General features: G+C 41.6%; 1 protein-coding gene across 1 annotated transcript; it reads right to left on the reverse strand.

Moving 5' to 3' along the window:
• Positions 1–2,356: 2,356 nt before the first annotated feature.
• On the reverse strand, positions 2,357–17,552 carry ZFAND5 (zinc finger AN1-type containing 5). Its single transcript, XM_039567164.1, has 6 exons — positions 17,284–17,552; positions 14,082–14,239; positions 13,562–13,673; positions 13,048–13,145; positions 4,531–4,656; positions 2,357–4,295 (listed from the first exon to the last, which is right to left on the reverse strand). Exons 2-6 carry the CDS (start codon positions 14,230–14,232, stop codon positions 4,147–4,149), a joined length of 636 nt encoding a protein of 211 aa, XP_039423098.1. The 5' UTR covers positions 14,233–14,239; positions 17,284–17,552; the 3' UTR covers positions 2,357–4,146.
• Between the last annotated feature and the right edge of the window lie 5,652 nt (positions 17,553–23,204).

The following is a 23,204-nucleotide window of genomic DNA, read 5'->3' on the forward strand; positions in this document are numbered from 1 at the left end:
CTACTTTTGTTTAATTTATATCAAATCACAGACTGCTGATATTCTGCTAATTTGTATCCTACAGAACTCAGTTCTTCATATCATGAATGATCCAGTCTTCAGTTCTGTGTTACTAGGCTGATGTACCTTTCAAGCAGAAATGGTCTCTGTACTTCCTTTGGTGAAAAAAACCCCAAACTCAACCCTGTTTCTTTGGTCATCACTAAATTACTTCTAAAATAGGCAGCTTACAGGCTGAAGCACTTTCTGCTAAGTGTTTACAGTAGATTAAGCAATAACTCAGTTCTGCAAAATGGCATTTAAAACTCCCTCTGTCGTGGTAACTCTCACTACACTCACAGACAGAACTTTGTTCCTGCACTGTATTTTGACAGTCACTCACTATTCTTCCAGCTGAAGTTTTCTAACTATTCACATGTGTCCTATGTCAATTCCAACACCATCCAGGAACTTTCAGGTGTACTGCCAAAGCTCTTTGTGTCTCCTAAATCAGAAAGTAGTCGATCAAATATCCTGGGTGTTTAATTACAGAAAAAGATCAAGAGAGTCAGTAATACATAATTTATGAGAAAACGCTAGCTCAGAAACTAATGAACAAGCAGAAGAATCACACATCTATACAGAGAGCAAAGTTCCATTTGTGACTGAATCATAGCTACTTAATACAACTGGATACCTGAAACAAACCAATTCCTTATTTGCTGCGTATTTCTTCCTTCAAGCAATGCATTAGATGATACTGTAGAGCAGGTTAGGAACACAGGAAAAATGACATGCATTTTGACTCATTAGACACCAGACCCAAGTCAAATCCTTAAGTACCCTTTTAGTGACTAGGAGCCGTGACAAATACAAGCACCCTGGACATTACACTTGCGAATAATCATCTTCCAAAGGAGAGTAACCAATGCTTTCAGTAGCATGCTTTCAAACAGCTAAGTATCATGAAGATAGTCATCAGGGCTTCTTGACCCCATGGCATCCTTACACATCACAACCAACAACCAGCCAAAGCATCTGGCAGTTCATCAGCACTGGAACCACCACAGGAAGGCTATCCTTACTTCAAATTTCAGGTTTAACAGTAATAGCTATCAGTAAGTTTGCCCAGAATCCTGTGGAACATAGTGCACAGCCATAACACTTGAGGCTAGGCAAGTATTTCAGAGATTGAAGATTATCAGTTTTTCATGACCTAGGTGTTTTCATTTACTCATGTGTTTATATGACCCTTTTTGTTTCCTAATCAAAAAAGCCTCCATCATTTAGAAATGTTGTTTAAAACAGAGTGAGACTCTTTCCAGAACATTATGCTTATGTATGAGTTAAAAAGATCTCAGTCTAACAGACAAATGTTAAATGAGGAAGAGTGATATGTGAAGCAATTATGTTTTTCTCTTGGAAGATGTACCAGTGCAAGTCTAAACAGTGTCCCCAGACATAACTTTGCCAATACCTGCTCTTTTCAAACAACCTTCCCCTCCTTTGTTTAGTGAATCGTAACAGAATTAGAGCTCAGGAGTGATTATACACACTACAAACACTATTAAAAGAACAAAGCTCTGGCCAGCTTGCAGACTTAACTTTGAGGACAGGCTCACACCCCACTTAAGTGTAATTTACATAATACAGTTCGCAATTTCAGAGGAAAAAGAGGGACTTTTCATTTCGTACTTTCCTGTACAGATGTGCCAAGATCAAGTATTTCAACAATGTTCACAAGTACAACCTTTGCACAGAAAAAGTCAGACTGAGACCACCATAATCATTAACTAACAGTATCAGTACTACTACCAGTCTTAAGCCACTCTAGCCAAGACAGTATCAAAACCAGACAGACAGTTCCTCAAACATCCAGCTACAGCGCATTCTCAGGTTACAAAAAAAAAAAAAAAAGACAAACAGCATGTTATTCTTATGGAGCCACTGACATCACTTTAATACAAAAGGTAGAAATACTGTAATTTTGGTGCTTTAAAGCAGTTCCATGATAAAGTCCTAACATTTATCCAGGAAAATGAAGTCCCAGAGCACGCCTGTGTTCCCTTATTGGAGGTATACACACAGTGGCTGGAGTATTAACTTATCACGATGACTATCAGCTGACTGGTGGGATACACATTATCCATTTCTGATATAAGCAATTTTTATGGATTATCCGGTATTAAAGATGTCTTCCTCCATGGCAACATGTGCTCTGTACTGTGTCCTTTTCCTTCCCACTGGAATGCATAAACCAGGCATATTTAACACCTGTATTTGGTTGCTGTCACTGACAGTAGTAACTGCCCAGGTCTGCTGGTTAAGATGTAAACAGAATAGTTTAGTCAGTGTACTGGCTCAATCACGACAGATCCACTGAAAATAAGTTTGAAGTTTATTGCTAATATTTTCCTTTGCTCCCTTTAAAGCACATTGTTGTTTGCTGGCATTTTCGTCAGGTCATCAAGTAGTTACCTGTATTGCAGTTGCTCATGCAAGTTGTCTCAAGAGAAGTTGGTATATCCAAAGAAGGACATAGGCAAGCTCAAGTATACGACAACATCTGTAAGAACTTGTATTAAACTTTGCACTTGAGCATCTGCAAGGTCACATTCTCATTACAGCAAGAACTAAAACCAATGAACTACCATAAAAGGAAGTATTTCCTTCTGTACATTATTTTTATTATTTACATAATACAATATAGCATAGATGCGGGGTAGCTTATGTGCAATACATAAATATGAACTATCTGTACATGTTTGCATATCTAATAACTCAGAAGTACAAAGTTAGAAGCGAAACCTGATGCTTTTAATAGTGAAGTAAAAACCAAGACTGAACACTGGCAACAAAAATCATGTCAGGAGTAGTGCCTTGTGTACATATGTAACTATTTACAGATGAGAACAGGCATTACCACAACACTAGTCTAAACCGTATTTGTTTATATAAAAAACACAAGTTTCATACATCACAAAACCCCCTTCCATTATAACACAGAAGTGATATATATTACCAGACAAGCATCAGTGAAGAATACTGCCTTTTCTAGAGTTGTTATTGTACAATGCCGTAAATAACGCAGCCCATGCAATACACCCAAGAACACTACAGTCCTATACCCAAGTACAATTAAAAATGATAAAGCAGCCCTCCAAGAGTTGTTCCAGCTACCATTTAAGTCTACAGCAGCCATGTTAGGTATGGTTTTCCATGCAGAACGGTGCAACTGTTACATTTAAAACTAGAAAAATTAATTCCTAATATTCTTCTGAACTTGGAACACACAGAACATAAGTAGTACATGAATAATAAACTGCTCTAATACTTCAGCAACTTATTTAGATCTGTGTTGCTTGATAGAGATGCTGTGGTATGTCTAGAAACATTTGTAACTGTTTTTTGAAAACCAATCTTACAATATTGTGCTACACAACATTTTTAGCTATGCAAGGAAAAGCAGACAACTCTGTTGCAGGCCAGTTCATAAGCTCCTAACAGGACATTTCCTTTGGGAACTTTTTTTTCAAGATTCTAAAGTTCATATAATCTTTTCCAAAACAATTTCCTTCTCAAGTGCATCTGATTTTTTCCATTTTTCTCAGTGCAGTTGTTAAGTGACTTAAATATGGCATTGAAACTCATCTTACTAGGATGGTGGACCCCTCTACACAGCTCACATTCTGCTGGAAAACTAAAATGAAGTGTGGCAACTAAAAAGTAGAATGAGATTTTAAATGATAGAAGTAGACTGCCAACTGTTTTGATGTATCCTTCTCCAAAACAGGCATATAACATTAGCCGAACATTAAATACCTCATGCACATCTCAAAAGGCAGAGCTGCTGCACACATGCAGATTGCATACATCTGTTTGGCACATGTGAACTAGAGTCTGTCCTCTGTGCATGTGTATTCCTGTGCAGGTTTCTGATCATCCATCTATTCTGGGGAGGGCATATATATTTTCAAGGGCTGTATCTATCCAATTCTGCCTGTAACAAACACCTGAACATTTGAAATATCATTTAGACAGACAGGACTAGAAGTAAAACTTTGGAAAACAAAGGAAAATGACCATGCACCTGCTCTTTTCATGTTTTTTAGGATGTATTGAAAAAAAAGCCCCACAAAAAGTCAGTCTTTTCATAAGCACATTAATTTATATTCTCTGAATTTTTTCAGCCACCACAACTGGATTCTCTTTTCTGATTTTTGCTGCAGCTTCTGCTTTGTAATCATATGGGCAGTTATGCTTGTCAGAGTAACGGTGAAGTCCACAAAACAGGTTTCCACATCGGCAGTCAAATCCTGTACACAGAAAAAGAAGCAACATTACTAGGAAGATTAGTTTTTAATTAAGGTATTAATTAAGGGTGCAGTCACTACAAAGAGGATATGTTTGTCTACTATGACATAAAAATAAATGGTTGTACTAAGTTGTTTGAATTCTGAAGAAGCTTATAAGGTTAATAGAACACATATTTTATCAAGTAAGAGGTAACTAATCATGCAAATTTGTTTAAAATTGTCAGTGTTCTCATACCTGTAAGGCCAACCTTCTTCCTGCACATGAAACATCTGTTCTTCTTTGGTTTCGGCAGTTCAGCACCTCTCTCTTCACTCTCTGAAGTACCAGGCTGAGAAACTGATGGGCTTGGTTGAGTAACAACTGTTAAAGCAAGCAAAGGAAATATGGGTGAAATTTGCTTTTTTTGACTTTATCTAAAGCAGTTCACTGAGACAGCAGCTAGGAAGCTGCTAATTCTGTGACAGATCCAGAACACAGCTATAAAACACACAGTTCAAAAAAGCCCTCATTTAAATAACAAAGTGCAGATTTGCATTGCATATCTGTATTTTTTGTAGTTTATTCAGTTTTAGTGTTCAAGTAGGTACAGTCAAAATAAATACTTTCTCAATTGCCTCTTTAGACATCTTTAGAACATCTTTAGACACAGCTATTTTATTGAAAAAAAAAGGTTCCCTCCCTGAAATTTAGTTTTCTAAATTGATGTCCTCTTCATATCCAAAACTGGAACTAAGGAAAGCTGAGAGATGCACTTGTACACCACTGTAATACCTGTTCTTGGCACAAGTTTGCTGAACACTCCCAGAGTATGATAACATTTATCATAATGTCAATAACTACAGAATGCATTTCAGAATAAATGGAGTATATAAGCCTCAAGGACTTATTTGCAATCAACTTCATACAAATATGGTTTGTTAGTTGTGATTCTTTTGAATCAGTACTTGTTTTTCAAAACTGTGTTTGCACTGACACTCAAAGGTATTCTAAAAACACCCAGAAAACTTCACAGTTCACCTTACAACAAGAAAGGCCTCAGGTGAGACATCATAATCTAAACAAGATTTATAAGCAACAAATGCTCAGAAGTAACAAGGAACCTTCAGTGCTCATCACCAAAAAATTTCATGCAGTAAAACAAATGGTTGCTAGTATTTTCTTGTACTTCTACATTATAGCAACAGCCCCAATGAACAACCAAGGTCATTTACAACCTGGGTTTTTTGTCACATCACAGATTTTTTATATATTTTCTTTTGTGAAAACAAATTTTTTTGATAAAGATTTTCTAGATGAACAAATATGACACTCAGAACTTGTCTTTAAATCTTAAGAAAATTAGTGTTCAGTACCAGTTTGTCTACTTAAGAGTCTGTGACTAAAAACTGGCTTAACAACCAGCAGTATCACAAACTGAGTGTACCTGTTGAATGTTACATGCCTTGGCTAACAGCCTTTAACTATGGCCTTAAAAAAAATAAAAAGACAAAACAACTCCCCAAAAGCATGGCCACATGCCTTTTTAAAGATTTGTTATATTGCTAGTTGGTTTCAAAATGAAATGCTAATTGTAAGCCAAGAGAGATAAGTAAGAGGAACCAGAAACAGGCACATTGCAATTTGGTGTGTAGTTAGCTATGGGAAACTTCATCTACATCAGAACCAACTTAAAAACTGAGCCCTGGGAGCATGCATGCTGTTTCAGTCACATGCAAAAGAAAATGCAGAGGGGGGCAAATCAACAGTGACATAAAGTCACTCACAACATACATTAAGAGAAAACGGAAATGAGAAGAGAACCATTTATATCACTGCCTAACATGTATCAACAAGGAAGCAAAAATGAGAACAGCAACTCCCCAGGAATTACCAAGGCCAAGACACAGCCTCGTAGAGCACCCTACCACAAAACAAAGCCTCTGAGAACAAATGCATCTAGGGCAAATGTTACCAATTACTACAGGTATACTTTCATCTTTGCATCAAGAAACTGCAACAATGGCAGCCCACAACCTGTACAGTGATGAAAGTGATCCTAAGAAACTGCAGCAGCACATTTCCTGAAAGGGCTGCTGAACTGGATCCTTCCCCCATAACTAAAACGTCTTCCAAGGAGGAAAAGCAGTACACAACATGCAGTAATGGTCACTAGAAGGTACCAAGACAAGAGGGAACAAAGTTCCCTAAATCCAAACTAAAACGTTCCATTTATTACTCTCCATGAACAAAGGATTCTCCTATTATTTTATGCCAGCAGATTTAAGTCTGATTTGTTTTTATGATGTTAAATGTTCATAAATGTGCTTCTGAGTGATGGCTAGGACAGAAGAAAAAGCTGTCTATCCTGCCCCCTAAAGCGCAGAACAAAACTCCTTTTTCTTCAACCTGTAGATGAAAAATATTGAAAATTGTAGTTTTTCTGACATGACATCAGGAGCTCATGTAAATCAAAATACTATTCTTACAATTGCTTGTCACAAAAGGCTTCCTTTAACACAAAGGACAAATCCAACTGGGCAATTTGTACAATTCCAGTCCTCAAGATATCCAATTAAATTCATGTCAGAAATCACACAGTGTTAATCAAAGTGCTCTAAAGTGATTTCTGTATCACCACGGAACAGGTAGCTGAAAAAATGCTGACAGCTGGAAAATAGTGGTTACTGGTACCTGTAGACCTGGTTCCTCAGTAACAGTGTTCAGATGAAGCAAATTCGTCACCACTAAAACACCTCACCACTGCAAAAGAGCTCCTACTGGCATGCATGCACATTCTCATCCTGATCTCCAAACTGGAGAAACATGGATTTTAAGGATGGACTATGTGGTGGATGTGGAATTTACTGGATGGACGCAGCCAGAGAGGTGTGGTCAATGGCTCTATGTCCAGGTGCAGACTGGTGATGAGTGGTGTCCCTCAAGGCTCTGTCTTAGGACCCCTGCTCTTGAATATCTCCATCAGTTACACAGACAGTGGGATTAAGTGCACCTTCAGCATGAAGGAGGGGATGCCAGACAGGGAGAACTGGACAAACTTGAGAAATGGGCTCGTGAGAACTCAAGCAATTCAACAAGTCCAAGTGCAAGGTGCTGCACCTGGGTTGGAGTAACCCCAGACATGAGGACACACAGTGTGGCTCATTGAGATCCCTCTACAGAGAAGGACTTGTGGATTCTTCTGGATGAAAAACTGGACATGAGCTAGGAGTGTGTGCTGGCAGCCCAGAAAGCCAACTGCATCCAAATAGGAGTCAGCACATCAAGGGAGGGGATTCTGTCCATCTACTCTACTCCTGCCAGACCCCACCTGGAGTGCTGAATCCAGCTCTGGGGTCTTCAGCACAGGAAAGATGTGAATCTGTCAGGTAAACACCAGAGGAGGAACACAAAGATGCTCAGGGGGCTGAAGCACCTCTCCTACAAAGACAGGCTGAGATGGGGTTGCTCAGCATGGAGATGACAAGGCTCTGGGAACCTCATTGAAGCCTTCCAAGCTTAGAGAGCTTACAAAACAAGGATAGATTTATGCATGGGCAGATAGTGATGGGACCAGGAGAAACATTTCTGAATTACAAGAGAGAATTATATTAGATATTAGGCAGAAATTCCTTACTCCGTGAGTAGTGATGCACAGGAACACAGGGGTTGGAATGAGATGATGTATAAAGCCCTTTCCCCCCCCAAACGGTTCCATGGTTCTATGTAGCCCTCTCCATCACCTTGGTCATGTCCCTTCCCGTCTCTGGCTCAAGATCTGCAAAGATTTACTTCGCTTGAATTTTACCAGATCAGTTCTCCTACTACAATGCCAAAAACTTTAGGCACAACTGATTTTCAGAACTGGGTAGGCTTTTATTAACTAGTATTTTGGCCTTAAATGATTGCCTGTAGGCACTATAAGATGCATTCCCATCATGCCCAAGGACAACTATTATCCTAGCAAATTAATGATAAACACTAACATAATTGAAGTACTGGAGGTGGGTGCCTGAAAAACTCCACACAAATACAGGCACTTCATCATGAATTTGGGAAAATTTCCTTCAAATGTAGCCTAAAGATAAGATCCATGAGGAGCAGCAAGGCCCCTGATGGAAACAGTTAGCCACATGACGAAGTAAAACAGCTACTCAACCTATATGCAGAAAGGTTCTACAAACTGGGGAATAAAGTTCTTCTCAGACCCCAAATTATTAAATCACAGTGACTACATGGGACTGCCACTCAAAATTGAAAACCACTCTAAGAAAAGAATGTTTAAAGCTGTCAGTAGTTTTTCTTATACAAAACAGTATGGCTGCTTCAAAAAAAGCATGTGTATTATCAGTATTACAGAGATTTCACACTGGAAAGGAATGAATATGATGTTTTGGTTGAAAAAAACATGCTGAAAATAAATCAGTGCTATTTTCTAACATTCCCCATATCAAAAGTAACCAAAAAGGGATATAAAAGAATAAAGTTTTTAGAAGCTTCTCTGACTAAAGAAAAATTCACCAAAATAAGATCTAAACACCTTAAACTTCAAGGATAACGGGCACAAATTCTTGAAAGCATAGGAAAAAAGATTGATTTAAGGACTGTGACTTGATGAAGCTAACTGCCAACTCCCACCATTGAAGAAATGGAAAAAACAAAACAAGAGAGATAGAAGGTAAACTCAGAAGTCATCCAAAAGACATTAGATGCATTTCCACAGTTCTGGAGCTGAAACATAGTAGTAGTAGTAGAAGTACTAGAAACAATACAGTCCTTATGCTGCAGCCAATGCCAGCTGGCTCCAGGACAGTTGTGTCACTGGCCAAGGCTGGGCCAATCAGAAATGATGGTCATGGGCCACTCTTCCATGGGTGCTCCCAGGCTGGAGTAGCCTGTCCTTGAAGGACTGCACCTCTGGAAGAGCAACCCATATTGCAGCAGTTTGAGGGGGACTGTTGCCTGTGGGATGGACTCACATTGCAGCAGTTCTCGGGGAGCTGCTGCTCGTGAAATAGACTCATGTTGGAGAAGTTCATGGAGAACTCTCTTCAGTAGGAGGGACCCCATGATGCAGCAAGGGAACAACTTCTCCCTCTGAGCAGGAGGAGCCTGAAGTGACGAACTGACCACAACCCCAATTCCCTGACTATGGGGCAGGAGGTAGAGCTGGAAGGAGGGAGGAGTGGGGGGAAGGTGATTTTAAGGTCTGTTTTTACTTCTCATTATCCTGTTCTGAATTTGTTAGCGTAATAAATCAATTTCTTATCTCTAATTACAACCTGCTTTGCCCATGATGGTATTTGACGAGGGATCTCTCCCAGTCCTTCTCTCAACCCATTAACCCTTAGCTAAATTTTCTCTCCTCTGTCCAGCTGCAGAGGGGAGTGAGTGAGCAGCTTTGGTGGGTGCCTGGCATCTGGCTCAGGTCAACCCACGACAAGTGGTTACTATTAACCCAACTCTATCTCTTTTACACATCTTTTATTTCCACTTGAATATCTGCTAAAATAATAATAAACCAAACAGAAAAGGGTCCACCATGCTTCACCCACTTGGTGGATATACTGCTCTAATAGCGTAACACATAGAAAAGAAAGAAGTTCACTAAGTTTTGCATTTAATTCCTGCAACTTAGCAGGGCAAAAAAAGGAACTATGAATCATATTTCTAGAATACTTTGGGTATAGTCTGTCTTCACTCCTTAAAATGTGTAAAAACTTATCAAAATCCTATAAAATGTATTTTTTTAAATAGCACCCATTTATGAATTTGAGGACATAAAGGTCCCCCTGTGGGGGACCCATGCTGGAGCAGCCTGCCCTTGAAGCACTGCACCCCATGAAGAGTGACCCATGCAGGATTCATGGAAAACTGGTGCTTGTAAGATGGGCTCATGCTGGAGAAGTTCATGGGGAACAATCTCCCATGGGAGGGACCCCACTCTAGAGCAGGGTAAAGACTCCTCTCCCTGAGTAGCAGCAGAAATGTATCATGAACTGACCTAACCCCCATTCCCCATCTCCCTGTGAGCTACTGGGGAAGAAGTAGAGCTGGGAAGGAGGGAGGCACGAGGGGAAGGTTTTTTTTTTTAAGATCTGTTTTTACTTCTCATTATTCTGCTGTGATTTTGTTAATAATAAACTCCATATCTCTAATTCAAATCTGTTTTGCCTGTGATGGTATTTGGTGAGTGATCTCTCCCCATCCTTATCTCAACCCATGAACCCCTCATTTTATTTTCTCTCCCCTGTCCAGCTGTGGAGGGGAGTGAGAGAGATGCTTTGGTGGGTGCCTGGCATTCAGTCAGAATCAGCCCACTACAAGAAGTTACAAGAAAACAACAATGTGAGTTACCGAGTTACATCCACCATGCCTTTCTTCAAATGTTAAGATACAATTAATTGTCTTAGCACCAGGTTTGTTCTGAAGGTGCATCTAGGTTGTAACCTCAACCTGCACCAAGAAGAAAAAACCCAAAACCCCCCAAAAAAATCAAGAAAAACAAGCTCGTCAAACTTAATTGTTTAATTTTTTCTCAACTCCTCTACCTTCTAGTCAGTTGTTTTAATTCCAAAAGCAAACAAATATAATTTTATGCTATAGACTACAAAAAAAAAATAGTTTACCAGATGTAATCCTTCTTTTAAACTTTCTAACTTGTAAGGGAAACATACAAAATTTCTTTTGCCAATGAACATCTGGCAGAAGAGCATGTGACTTCATACTGTTGAAGATACAGTTCATGGTCTATTATCTGGTTATGAAATTGTCCCTAGCGTCAGGCTATGCTTACAGCTACACTGTGTTTCACTAACTCCATGATTGCATTATCTTAGAGAATCACACCTCAAAGTATGTATTAACTTTTGTTGCTATTAGGTGATTATTTACCATTGTTCCAGTTTGTCCTTTAGAGACCAACACATAATGGATGCTACTGGAAAAGAGGAAGATAAAAAAATCTGTCTAGTCCAGACCCACCAGGAATTTTTTTTATAAAAAGTCTAGGCCAGCTTCTCTTGCCTGCAAGACACAGAGTAATGTACCACTGAATATAGCCAACACCTGTTAATTTAAGATGTCCAACAAACACTAAGAATAGTATATAAGGACATTATCTTATGCTGTCCAGGATCTGTGCCAAGCAATAATACTTAAAAGAGAGCTTGGGCATTAGAGCAGCTCAGGCTGCCTCACAAATTTACAGGTATGATCTCTCAGGAGGTAGCTTAGTTCTTCAAGTTTTTTCCAGAGGCATTTAATTTTCCTGGTAGTTTTTCCAATCATCTCTACACACGCCTGTGACAGCTTTTACTGGTTTTAACCTCTGAGATAATTTACTACAATTCGTGTCTTTGAGCTGCTTTGGATTTTTTCCCCCCATTCTAATCAATAGTGAGCTGTGTGACCTAACATACAGCTGACCTGAAAAACAGGCTATATATCAAAAGTAACTATTCTTTGCAGCTGGCAAAATGACAACAGTTCTAAGAAAAGTAAAATCACCTATTACTTCCTCACTACTACCATTTTATGTATTCCTATTTCCTTCTTGACACATTCCAGTGGGATTTCATAACATGGCACAATGGGTTAGTGAATATTGTAGCAAAGTCTAAATTACTTTTCAGTCACATAATGAAAGCCTCTTCAGATGACATCAGTTAAAGAAATTTAGTAATTGCAAAAATTCCCTCTCAGTCCATACATAATGAAAAATGCAATATATTGTATAACTGTACTTTAGTCCGTGTCACAGAACCTTGACTTAGCATGACTTATGAAAATGGTAAAACCCCCTGTGCAAATACCGAGCAATTAAACACCAAGAGGCCAATCAGCCCGTGTTGGCAAAGATATAACTAGATAAGAATCACTTTGATACAGTGCTGAGTAGCATCCGCTGCCATTTTCATCTCATTGACTTCAAAACTGAAAAATGGATTTTATCTTCAGCTTGAGTGAATAGACTTCCTACTATACATCAGCTTTCAGTTTTTAAAACTGTTTTAGAACCGGTAAATTAAATTAAAAAGTCTGGATTTGTTAAAGTACAAAACAAGTGTGTTACAATATCCATTTGAACAAACTGGTATGAATTCAATTGTTCACTGGTTAGGTTAAGCAAGCTGCCCCTCTCTCTCTGCCTCACTCCAAGAAATGGTTTACACGTTGACGTTTTACTACTCCAGCTGCAATTATCTAACAGCAAGAGAATAAACAGTTAAACAGACAATTCATGCACAGCAATTAAAGCTGCAACTATCCTGTGTCCCTGAAACAATGCATTGGTTATATCTACTGAGTACTCAATTAGTTCAAGAACCCTAAGCAACTTCTGTTAATGTTTTTAAACCACACATTGTCCCTTCCCCCACAGCCCCACTCCTCTGTTGAATGGAATTTATTAAGCACCCTTCTCCAAATACAAGCCATTTTGCCTGCCATGAGTCAGCTGGAATCCCAACAGTTTGACTTCAAAACCGAACACCTTAACCTAATGGAATTTTAGAGTACCTCACTTCCAAAAACCAATGTTCGGGATCTAAAAACACCCTGGTAAGTGTCAATTTTTTTACTAACAATTAACATATATTTTTAAAGCTGTCCTGGAACTAGTCCTTTTTCTTGATTCTGAGGAGACAAGACTCAAAAGCATCCTAAACACATTTCTCAAGACCATTGCAACAGGAGATGGCTACTCAGAAAGTAAACAAACCCTCCACCCATATTAAGTCACTGGTTGTGCCCAGTGTCACTCTGAGAACATACCTGGCTCAGTCTCTGTTTTCGGTGTTAAGTCGTCTTCTCTTGAAATGCTCATTTCTGTCATTTGCTGCGTTACAGGCAAAGCGGCAACAGGCACATTTCTGTTTAAGCACAGCGGAACACATAATTTACATCAGTTTTACATTCCTAATAAAAGCTTTAACTGTCCAGACCCATTAATGAACTATTGGTGCAGTTACTACTGATACGTTTTCCAGACCTATGCTTCTACTATCTTCAAAACACACTTCTTTACTCTGTTTTGGTTTCCCTAGAAGAAAACAGGTGAGCCTGTAACAAATTATTTCTGTAGATAAATAAAACCCATTCTTTTTACTGCAGCTCTACAACACCAAATATTTGAATGATTTTTCAATTTACATGGATTCATAGAGCCCTGTCAGGTCACTGGTCCTTTTTCCTCTGCAGACACTCACTGCAACAGGGGAGGGTTGCTGCAGGCTGTTCCTGCACACTCACAGCTCATTCAACCCTCACAGTACAACCTTAATTTTACCTTGTTTTTTCAGATGTGCTGCCAGCAGCACCTTCACAGTTGTTTAAGCTAGTGTCTGGTCTCTGTGCAGATGAAGATTCTGAGGTAGGACTGTTTGAACCATTGGTTGTTCCTATGTAACAAGAATTTGACAAGTTATGAACAAATTGCAGAAAACACATTAATCAAATAGTCTCCTATACAGCTATGAACTGTCTGCATACAATCTTCACTGCTACTGCTTATTACTTTGTACTTAAAGACACTTTTTACTTAACCAAAATACAGATTGCGTAAGAAAATGCTAACAGAAGAGGCTAAGTGGGAAAGCAAGTTATGGTTGAATGCCAAGCAAACCAGAACACATTACACAGAAATGTATTTTTATCTTTACTGTGCTTTAAAGTAGTATTGAATATTCATTCTTTCAGTTCAGCTTTCAAAAGTCCTCCTAAAAAATGTTCTAGTATTCCTTGTAATCCTCTGTACATTTTAATTTAAAAGAAATAAAGAAGCCCCCAACAACTCCCCACACCCTTACCCATTGGGCTGATTCTACCACTATTCTGCTGTCGCTGAAGATGTTCTTTGTAGCAAACAGAACACATCCCATTTGTCCTAGGATTTCCATAAAATCCACATCCTGTACTACACAGCATAGGCCCTGGGGTCTGGTTTGTCTCCTGAGTCATCTCGATGCTGTAAATAAAACCAAAAACTGCATTAGGAGCTGGCATGCCACCAAAATCAATTACAGGGTTAAAAGTATTAAGAATTAAAAGAATTGTAAGAATGTCTGCTCACCCTGCCCTACCAAGTGATATCATTCTTAAAGAGGGTTATATGAATGTTAATACACTGTTCAAGACTGCAATTTATTGCTAAGCAACATCATTATGAACTTTTAAGACAAGAAAAAGTATCATCATACTAATACTGAGAAATAATATACTTGAAATAATATACTGAGAAATAATACACTGGGCACTGAGCTGCATGTACAGGTTAATTTAATTTGACAGCCAAAAAAACCTCCTTATGTACCAACCTCTGAGCACTAACAGGGATATGCAGAATAAGTAAGACCAAGTTCATACCCACAAAGCAGTTCTGGCAAATAATATAGCTTATTTTTCCTTTACTCCAGCAGAGTCAAGAGACTCCAGCAGAAGAGCTCTGCTTTTTTAGTGCCAATTTCATATAATTTTGAAGCTAATTCCACTATCAGCAGTACTTACTCTCACAGTACTCTTCCAAGGGAAATAACACTAACAACTCCAAACTGTTGAGTATGTTCTATTACATAGCTTACGAATTTACAAAAGACAAAAACCCTTCTCTAATCAAGTTGTATAAAGACTTCTAAGCCTCCCAGAGGCAGTCACTGCTAACTTTTGCAACGAACCGCATGTTGGACGTAAGGTTTTCACCTTCACTGCCTGTTAACCTCTGCAAAGCAAGGTTAGTAGAAAACTGCACAGCAGCCAAATCCTTGATTCCCAAGGGCAATAAAACTGGAACACAGCAATCATGCATTTGCTACAAATTGAGGACATGTAATAATATTGCACTAAAATTCAAATTTAGTAGAAGCTGTTCATATGGCATCTGAAGACATTTTAGTATAAACTTTAGATTGATGTTTTCCTACTCAGAAACTGTCACAGTAAGAGATATTTGACAGCTGACACTTGCCAGAAGTCAAAAGTGCCAAAAGTGAATTCATTACAGCATATAGAAAAATACCTCTAATTAAGAGAGCCCACACTGCAAGTAGTAAACTTATGTTTCTCTAGCACTACAACTGCAACTGTGCCTTTAGCTAAACTAAACTTCTGGGATCACGGTAAACCAAAACCAGGAGAAAGTAAACAAGCAAAATTCATCTTGCCTGCTGGTGGTCACAGGACCCAATTTTCCAGGTATAAATAGCTGTACTATTTATAGCTTTGTAACACCTTCCAGGTATAAATAGCGTCCTTTCTGGCTACAACACAGCTTCACACTTACTCTGATACAATTTAACAGCCAAACACACCAGTCAAGGGAGCTAGAAAAAAAGCCTGACCCACCTAGAAAAAATCTAAAAAAAATCTTCTTATCTGTATTGTAGACCAATGTCTAGATAATACAAAAAAAGACTACTTCTGCCCTTTTTATTACTAACCAGCTAAGACCAACATGCTATCAAACACGCTGCCAACATCAAGTGACCTGCTTAACTTTCAAGTTAGTGTGCTAAAACAAATTTCACCACTTACTAAACGTTGCTTTAGGAGCCAACTCTAACATCCTAATACAAACTAGACACTCAGCAGCTCCTTTGGTCTGCACAGTCTTCCGTGAAATGCATGCCCCTAACGGAACGATCAAGTCGTTCCTACCCATCGCTGAACAAGCCGTGCTTTTCCAGTGTCCGGGAGGTGGCCCGGGTTTCACCCCCGTTCCCTTCTAGGGCTCCTCCCGACAGTGGGAACCCCTTACCGCAGCTCTGCGCCGGGCGCACGGGCGGCAGAGGAGCCCCGGGCTGCCCGCTCGGCGGTGCCGCTGCCGCCGCGGCGGGTCGGTCACATGGGCTGACGAGCGCCGGCGCTTCCGCCTGTCAGGCGGCGGCGTGACAGGGCCGGGGAGCCCGGCCGCCCCCGCCGCCCGCTGAAGTCAGTCCCTATTTATATCTCCCGCAGGCCGCCGGCTCCGGCGGGAGGAGGCGCCGGCGAAATCCGACTGCCTTCCAGGCGGGAGCGGGGAGAGCGGGTGCCGACCTGCAGCCCAGAAAATGCGGCATCACCAGCCCGCCGCCTTCCGCGATCGGGGCCCTGGGGCAACCATCGCTCCACAAATGCGCCCCGCAACCCCGGGCGGGTGGGGTTACACCCAACCGCTCCTCTTCGAGAGGAGGGAAAAAGATAATTGAAAAAGGTCTCCTTCCACCAGCACCCTCGCAGTCACCAGCCCAGCTCGCGGAAAGGGGCGCGTAAAATCCCGTTAGCGACGCCGGCCGCGCACCTCAGTCACCCCTGGGCGCCGAGGCCATGGCCATGCCTCCTCCGTCCCAACAGGCGATGCCACACTGGCGGCGTAACGACAAAAACGAGGGCCCCGACGCGTGCGGAAACCAGCCCCAAAACCCGGGCACTGCGTTAGCAACGGGCTCACTGACCTGAATACCCAATTGCCTCAACATCCTCCTCCTGAAAAAGGATCACGATCAAACGCGAGAAGCACAGGAACAAAACAAAAGGAGAATGCACAACACCTACGGGGGTCACTCGCCGCTCACGGCCGCGCTCGGGCGAGGCAGAGCCCAGTGTCGCTACGGGGGACCCGAACCAGCACTGGGCGCTCCCCAGGCGGGTGCAGTCCGGCGGCTGACTCAGACAAAGGGGGGGCCCCTGCCAAGCGCCCGCAGTGCCGCGCGTCTTAACTGCGTCCCCCACCCCCTCGACCTCCTTCGACACCCGGACACAAAAGATTCGCGAGGCTGCCGGGCTGAGGAGCGGTACCGGGGGGGGATGTCCGGCCGGGCCGCTGCTCGCAAGCGCCTGAGTCACGCTCGGCCTCGCCGCCGGCAGGCCCCACGCCGCCGCCAGCCACAGGAACCTCATTGTTTCGCCACCTGCGTTGCCCCGCACCGGCCGCAGTGGGGACCGAACGGAACGAAGCCGCCGAAGAGGAGGCCCAGGCACACGCCGTCACGGTGAAGGCCCCGCGGAGCCCAGCCCAGCCTGCCATCCCTCACCCACCTGTTCCCGGCGGGGGCCACAAACCCCGCGGCGGGTGCTGGAGAACGCGCCGCGGATAGCTCCGGGCGGCTGCGGGGAGAGCGGAGGTTGCGGGGGGCGCCGGGCTGGCGGCCGCGCCGCCGCCGCTTCGCTCCTTTGTTCCCGCAGCGGCAGCGGCGGCCGTGTCGGCAGCGGCGCGAGGCGGGACCCGCCGTGCGTGGAAGGCGGGCGGCGGGAAAGCGCTGGAGGAGGGTGAGTGGGGAGGGGGAAGAAGAAGACGGCGGCGAGGAGGAGGAGGAAGAGGAGGAGGAAGAGGAGGAGGAGGAGGAGGAGGAGGAATAGGAGGAGGAGGAGGGGGGGGAGGAGGGAGGAGCCCAGCCCGCCCGGCGGACGCGGCTCCTCCCCCTGCCCGCCCGCCGGTGCATGCGTGCTGCCGCCCTGCGCTCCGCCCGTTGCCGCTCTGGGGCGGGGCGGTCTCCCCCCGCGCCGGCCGTTCCCACGGAGCCCCGTCACGGAGCGCGGGAGCCCCGGGCGGGGAAGGAGCCGCGGGCCGGGCGGTGTGGGCGGGCTCCGCGCTGGCGGAGCGCCTGCTCACCGCTAGGTGTCAGGGGGACGGAGTGCCCCAGCGCCGGCGCGCTGCGGCACATCGAGTCTTAGAGAACCTGGGTTGCCTTGAAAATACAATTTTCTTGGGTATTTTTTTGGTTTTATTTGACCTAAATTTGCTTACAATATCTGGGCGTCTTGTGAGATGGAAAGTAAAAATGTAAGAGAATTGCCGCGAAACGGAAGAGAACTTCCAATTTAAATTACCGGTTATAAATGTCATTGCCAGTTGTCTGATAACATAGTCCTTTCACTGCTCTGAAGAGCAGACCTTCACAAAAAAAGAAAGAATAAAAAAGCAACTATACGTTTTACTTAATCCAATGATAAAGAGCTAATTCTGCTTGCCATTTTGGACACAATCTTATCTTCTAAGTGGTCGCTACCTTCAGGAATACCGTGAGATTCACAAAACTGCCTTTTTAAACTTGTGATGTTTGGAATATCAGGGACCCATAAAAGGAGGACACTCCCAGGGTAGCCTTACGATTTTACCACAAAGAGCAAAAGAGTGTGTACATCCTTAGAAAGCGCAGCTTCAGAAGATGGCGGTGATTTTGGACCTCCTGTTGTTTGCTTAGCAGCATCACAAGCAAGGTGCCTTCTGAGGAAATGGATGACTGGTTAGAGAAAGACACACACTTTAAAAAGTCTTCTCAGGTGAACATACTCATTATAGATCAGAAACATACAGCTTCCGTTGTCTTACAGCTGTTGTTTCCGGTTGTATGTTGTGAATTCTTCAAGAATGTGGGTACCTGGAACTTGGCAGATGAGGGAAGAAGGAAATAAGTGGTTTGTGAATCTGAGCAGGGTTCCAGGCATTCCTTTGAAAGGCTGTAAGCTCACCTCCTGATGAAGGGCACCTGCCCTCTGAAGAGGTTTGAAGTGTAGCATTCCTGAAACATTTTGGTGGAGATACTTGTTTTTAGACATATATGGTGAGCAGTCCAACAGAGGGGATGAGTGACCATCTTTCCCACAGATTCTTCTCTAAAATGTGTTGGACTCCCTTACGGCAGTTTAAGATACTTAGATGATCTAAATCAGTATTGGGTGTAAAGAAGTCAAAATGATTTTATGACAAATGTAGAGCATTTTAAAGGATGGAGTTTTAAAGGCACAGCTGAAACTTGCCTATCAGGACAAAAGTGTTCCTCAGTAACAGGAAGAAGACAGAGTACTGCTAGCTTCAGAAGACTAGAGCTAATATGAGGCATTACTCAGAGTTACTGGTCTTTGAAAAATTGCTTCCTGTTTACGTTTTCAACAGGCCTTAACTAAGGAGTAGGGACTATGCTGACTTTTCACTGAAAGATGCCTTTTGTGGGAAAACCAATTGATAGCCCCTGATTCTAATAGTTATTTATATTATTGTATTGTTTTATAGTATTACTTACACTGTGCATTATGTGTTATTTATAGATTTATTTGGATTTCATAGCTACATATGGATAAGTAACAGTCCATGAAGTTTGTGACTACAGGAAATAATAATCATTACTTCAAAGAAGACTATTAAATATAGTTTGATTTCAAAGGAAAATAAACACATTACAAGAAGTATGTTCAGATGCTTTAGGTGGACATACATTTGAATAGAAGGGCAGATTTTCCGTTCTGATACACCCTTTCCTTTTTTACGTCCTTGCACTGAGGAGAGACTACTTCTGAGTACCGGACACTTAAAAGTAGTTTGTTTAAACTTTGGTTCAGTTCTCAGGGGTGTCCACAAATACATCCATCCCTGCAAAACTTGATAAAAAGGAATCAGTACACAAATAATTTCTTTCTGCAAATTTAGGGGGTTTTATTTTAAAATGTTTTTCTGGGACGATAAGGACTGACTGAAAATTTGGTCTATTTTATGTAAAGCATATCACCTTCAGACAGCACAAGCTGCTTGGTGAAGCATCCAAGCACCCCTTTTAACGAAAATGCTGACATGGTTCTGAGGGCTTGCCCATTTTCTGGATGTTTTAAATGTTCAGTGGCCTGTGGAAGATGGAGTTACAGTATTTCAATGTGCTGTAGAGTATGCATGTTTGTGAGAGGGCATCATAGCAGCTATTGTAATTTAAGGTGACTTAAAGACACTTCTCTGTAACCACAGGTACTCCTTAGCAGAGTTTCATTAACTGATAACACCAAATTTGTATGTATCACTAGATTTGCAAGCACACCAGAAATCTCAAGCGTCTCCATTGTATGCCTTAGTATTTCTGCTGTAACTCACATAGAGGTTAAAACAATGCATCCCCAGAGAAGCCAGCTGTCTGATGCATAGCCAGACTGAGTCAGTCTTTAAAGAAGATGCTTTGGCAAAGTTCCTGTAAACCCCACCCTGAAGAGAAGCCTGATGTGTCCTTCAAGGTATCCAGGTAACAACACCTAGAGGTCCATTTACCTAAAATTCTTAAAAGCTTTTGAACACCTTGATTTAAGTGACTTTTAAGAGGTATGTAACAACTCACGGAAACCAAGGTGTTCGTTAGTCTGATTTCCACAATGACTTGTTTCCTGTAGAGGCCAGTTTTGGCTTTTGCATAAGAATTCTTCCTAATGCCAGCCCAGTATTCTTGCTGTGGCAGCCTTGGATGATGTTTACTTAACTTGTGAATGTAAAAACCTTCACGAAGAACTTTCTCTCATAAGCCATTTGCATCAGACTCTTTTCAGAGCTGTCCATGTTCTTGTTTTGGCAAGTCTTTAAACTCTCTGTAACTTAGTGTATTTAAAAAGCCTTGTAAATGTAAACAAATACAGGTAATTTTCATTAAGATAGTAGTTTGATATTCATGTTTCATTTCCAGAATGAAGATATGTTTGGAAAAAACAGCTACTGCTGAGAATGCAGTTTGAAACATAAAGAATATGCAAAATTAACAACTCTGAGAAATTTACTTCATGACACTCCAAAGTCACTGCAAGCCTTCACGTTACCTGCTTAATTTCTCAGCACTTGGAGATTTCTTTGTCTCTGCGTTCCTGACCCATTTCCAGATATCTGATGGCATCAGTTTCTAGATTCTGCTTTTCCCTTTGGTGGTCTTACTACTAATTAAAAAAAAAAATTAATTTATAGAAGAATAAAGGTAGTGTTTACCCATAATATAGGATAATGATGATACAGAAATGAATGCAGATGGCAGCAGGGAGGACTGTCTATACAGACGCACTGTCTTGCCATTTTGGGTAATGCTGCATGCTCCCTTGTATTTTAATCTGAATTAAAATGAAAAAAAATCCAGTGATTGCAATATTGATCTATAATATTGATACATAAAGCATACAACATTTTCCCTGCTGATGATCTCATTACATTTGCTGCTTCTTTTATATAGCCCCCACTGCTTAGAAGAGGATGCATTTCTCTCCTGGGATGAAGAGGGCCTGCTGTACTGGGACCAAAGTGGGAATTACATTGAACATTTCTAGAAATCAGGTTAATACCCAAGTATGGATTTATGTACTAACTTTAGTTGAACATATTTGTCTAATAGACTGGGACAAGAGCATGTGTGGTGACAGTGAGACAATCAAAGATCCCTGCCATTTGTTTAATCCCTAGGACACTGCATCAGTGCTCACAGTACTCCTCCTTGTTAAATATTAGCCCAGCCTGCCATGCTAGTTCACAGGCTCAGTTAAACCTGTTTCTAGACATACAAGCCTGAGAAACAAATTTACTGATATGAATGTCTCTCCGTGGGATCAGATTACTTTTTCTACTGTGCTGATAGGTGGGATTGGCCAGTTTAGTTTGTTTTCTTCATAACCTGGAGGTTGAAAGCTGCAGAGGCAGGGAGAATCTCCACTGAGAGCTGGCACTCAGAGTGAAAGTACTAAGGGAGATTTCCAGGCCTATCACGAGCAACACCAGGGATACCTCCCCAGGCACTTCAGCTTCATTCACTGAGGCTCACTCGTGGTCTTGCAAACTCAGTCACCATGAAAATCCCTTTATTAGTCCTTTAATAAAATAAGCACTCCAAAAATAAAATACAGTAAAATAAAATAGTATTATAAAATATTGATTCATCTGGGAAAATATATAAATTACCAAAACTCTAAAGAAGCATTCATTCTTTGGACATTCCTTGTCTTCTCTTGCTTCTTTTTCCAGTGTGTCTAAGCATGCTATATATCCTATATTTCTTTTGATCCTGTTAGGTTTTCAGTACCTGGACTTAATTTACTTGTTTTAAACACTTTTTAATTTTCAGCATTATCCTTTCTGATGGGTTTCTGTTGTTGATAAACTTTCTATTATCCTCTGGTTTCGTCATCACATCTTTTTTCCTTGTATCTCTCAGTTTATTACTGAGGCAGATTTTAAAGCTAGGTAGCCAAGGGGCAGCTTACTGAACGTGTTCATACTGGACTGAATTCTTGGAGCTTTCGATTCTTAGTTCATTGGAAGTTGAAGTCCTTTCTTGTCCATCCAATTCTGTGTCCTCATGGTCACAGCAATAGTATGAACATTTATGGTGCTTTTTTAAAAGATGTTTTTTTATCATCAGAATCCAATCAGAAAGAAGCTGTGCAAGGTCCTTTTGTAAATGTTGAAGAAAGCCTTCTTTACAGTGTGTTCCAACTATGCACATTAAGAGAAACTAATTATTTCTTTTTTTCCTGGAAAGAGATACAGTGGCCAGATACCTTTTTTAAGTGGTCAGTTTTTAAGAAGTAATTGAATATCACCTCATTACCCTGGTCTGTTCCCTTCTTTCCTAAGAGTCAAACTATTTGTTGAAGGAGGTGTATGTCTTGGTTTAAGACAAGTTAAGGAGGTTTTATAAAATGGGTTACCTTCCATGTAGTTTAACCAATCCCTTTCCACCAATAAGGAGAAGCAAATATGAGTGAAAAAAAAAAAAAAGTTTACAAAAAACCCCCAAAACAGCAACAGGCAAAAAATATCAGTAACAGTCACTAGTTACAAAGGTGCTGAAAGCTCACTGACCCTGGGGACAAAGTGACACTCCAGCTGGCAGAGCAACCCCCAGGATGGAGGCCCCACTGCCAACCGCTGTGGGGAGACGAAGGGAAATGCCGACAGCCCTGCCCTCCCCCTCCATCTCTGGTGGCAGCAGCTCCGTCTGCAAATGCAGCTGGCAGCTCTGGCAGCTGGTACTCGGTCAGGGGCTGGTACTTGGTCAGGGGTTGGTGTTTGCTTAGGGACTGGTACTCAATCAGGGACTGATACTTGGACAGAAAACCACAGTAGTTACTAGGTCTAACCAGAATCATGTAGAAATACCTGTGGATGATAACAAATACCAGTTGTTCTCTTTTGGGGAAGCTAATTTTATGGCAAACAGGTAATCAGGATG

Source organism: Corvus cornix, chromosome Z, assembly GCF_000738735.6.
Source record: "Corvus cornix cornix isolate S_Up_H32 chromosome Z, ASM73873v5, whole genome shotgun sequence".
NCBI lineage: Eukaryota > Metazoa > Chordata > Aves > Passeriformes > Corvidae > Corvus > Corvus cornix.

Excerpts from the sequence above, each read along its gene's own strand:
- ZFAND5 (XM_039567164.1), bottom strand. The coding sequence starts at position 14,232 with ATGACTCAGGAGACAAACCAGACCCCAGGGCCTATGCTGTGTAGTACA. Across the intron at positions 13,674-14,081 it reads TGGTAGAATCAGCCCAATGG|GAACAACCAATGGTTCAAAC; the intron begins GTAAGGGTGTGG and ends CTTGTTACATAG. Across the intron at positions 4,657-13,047 it reads GAAAACAGAGACTGAGCCAG|TTGTTACTCAACCAAGCCCA; the intron begins GTATGTTCTCAG and ends TTGCTTTAACAG.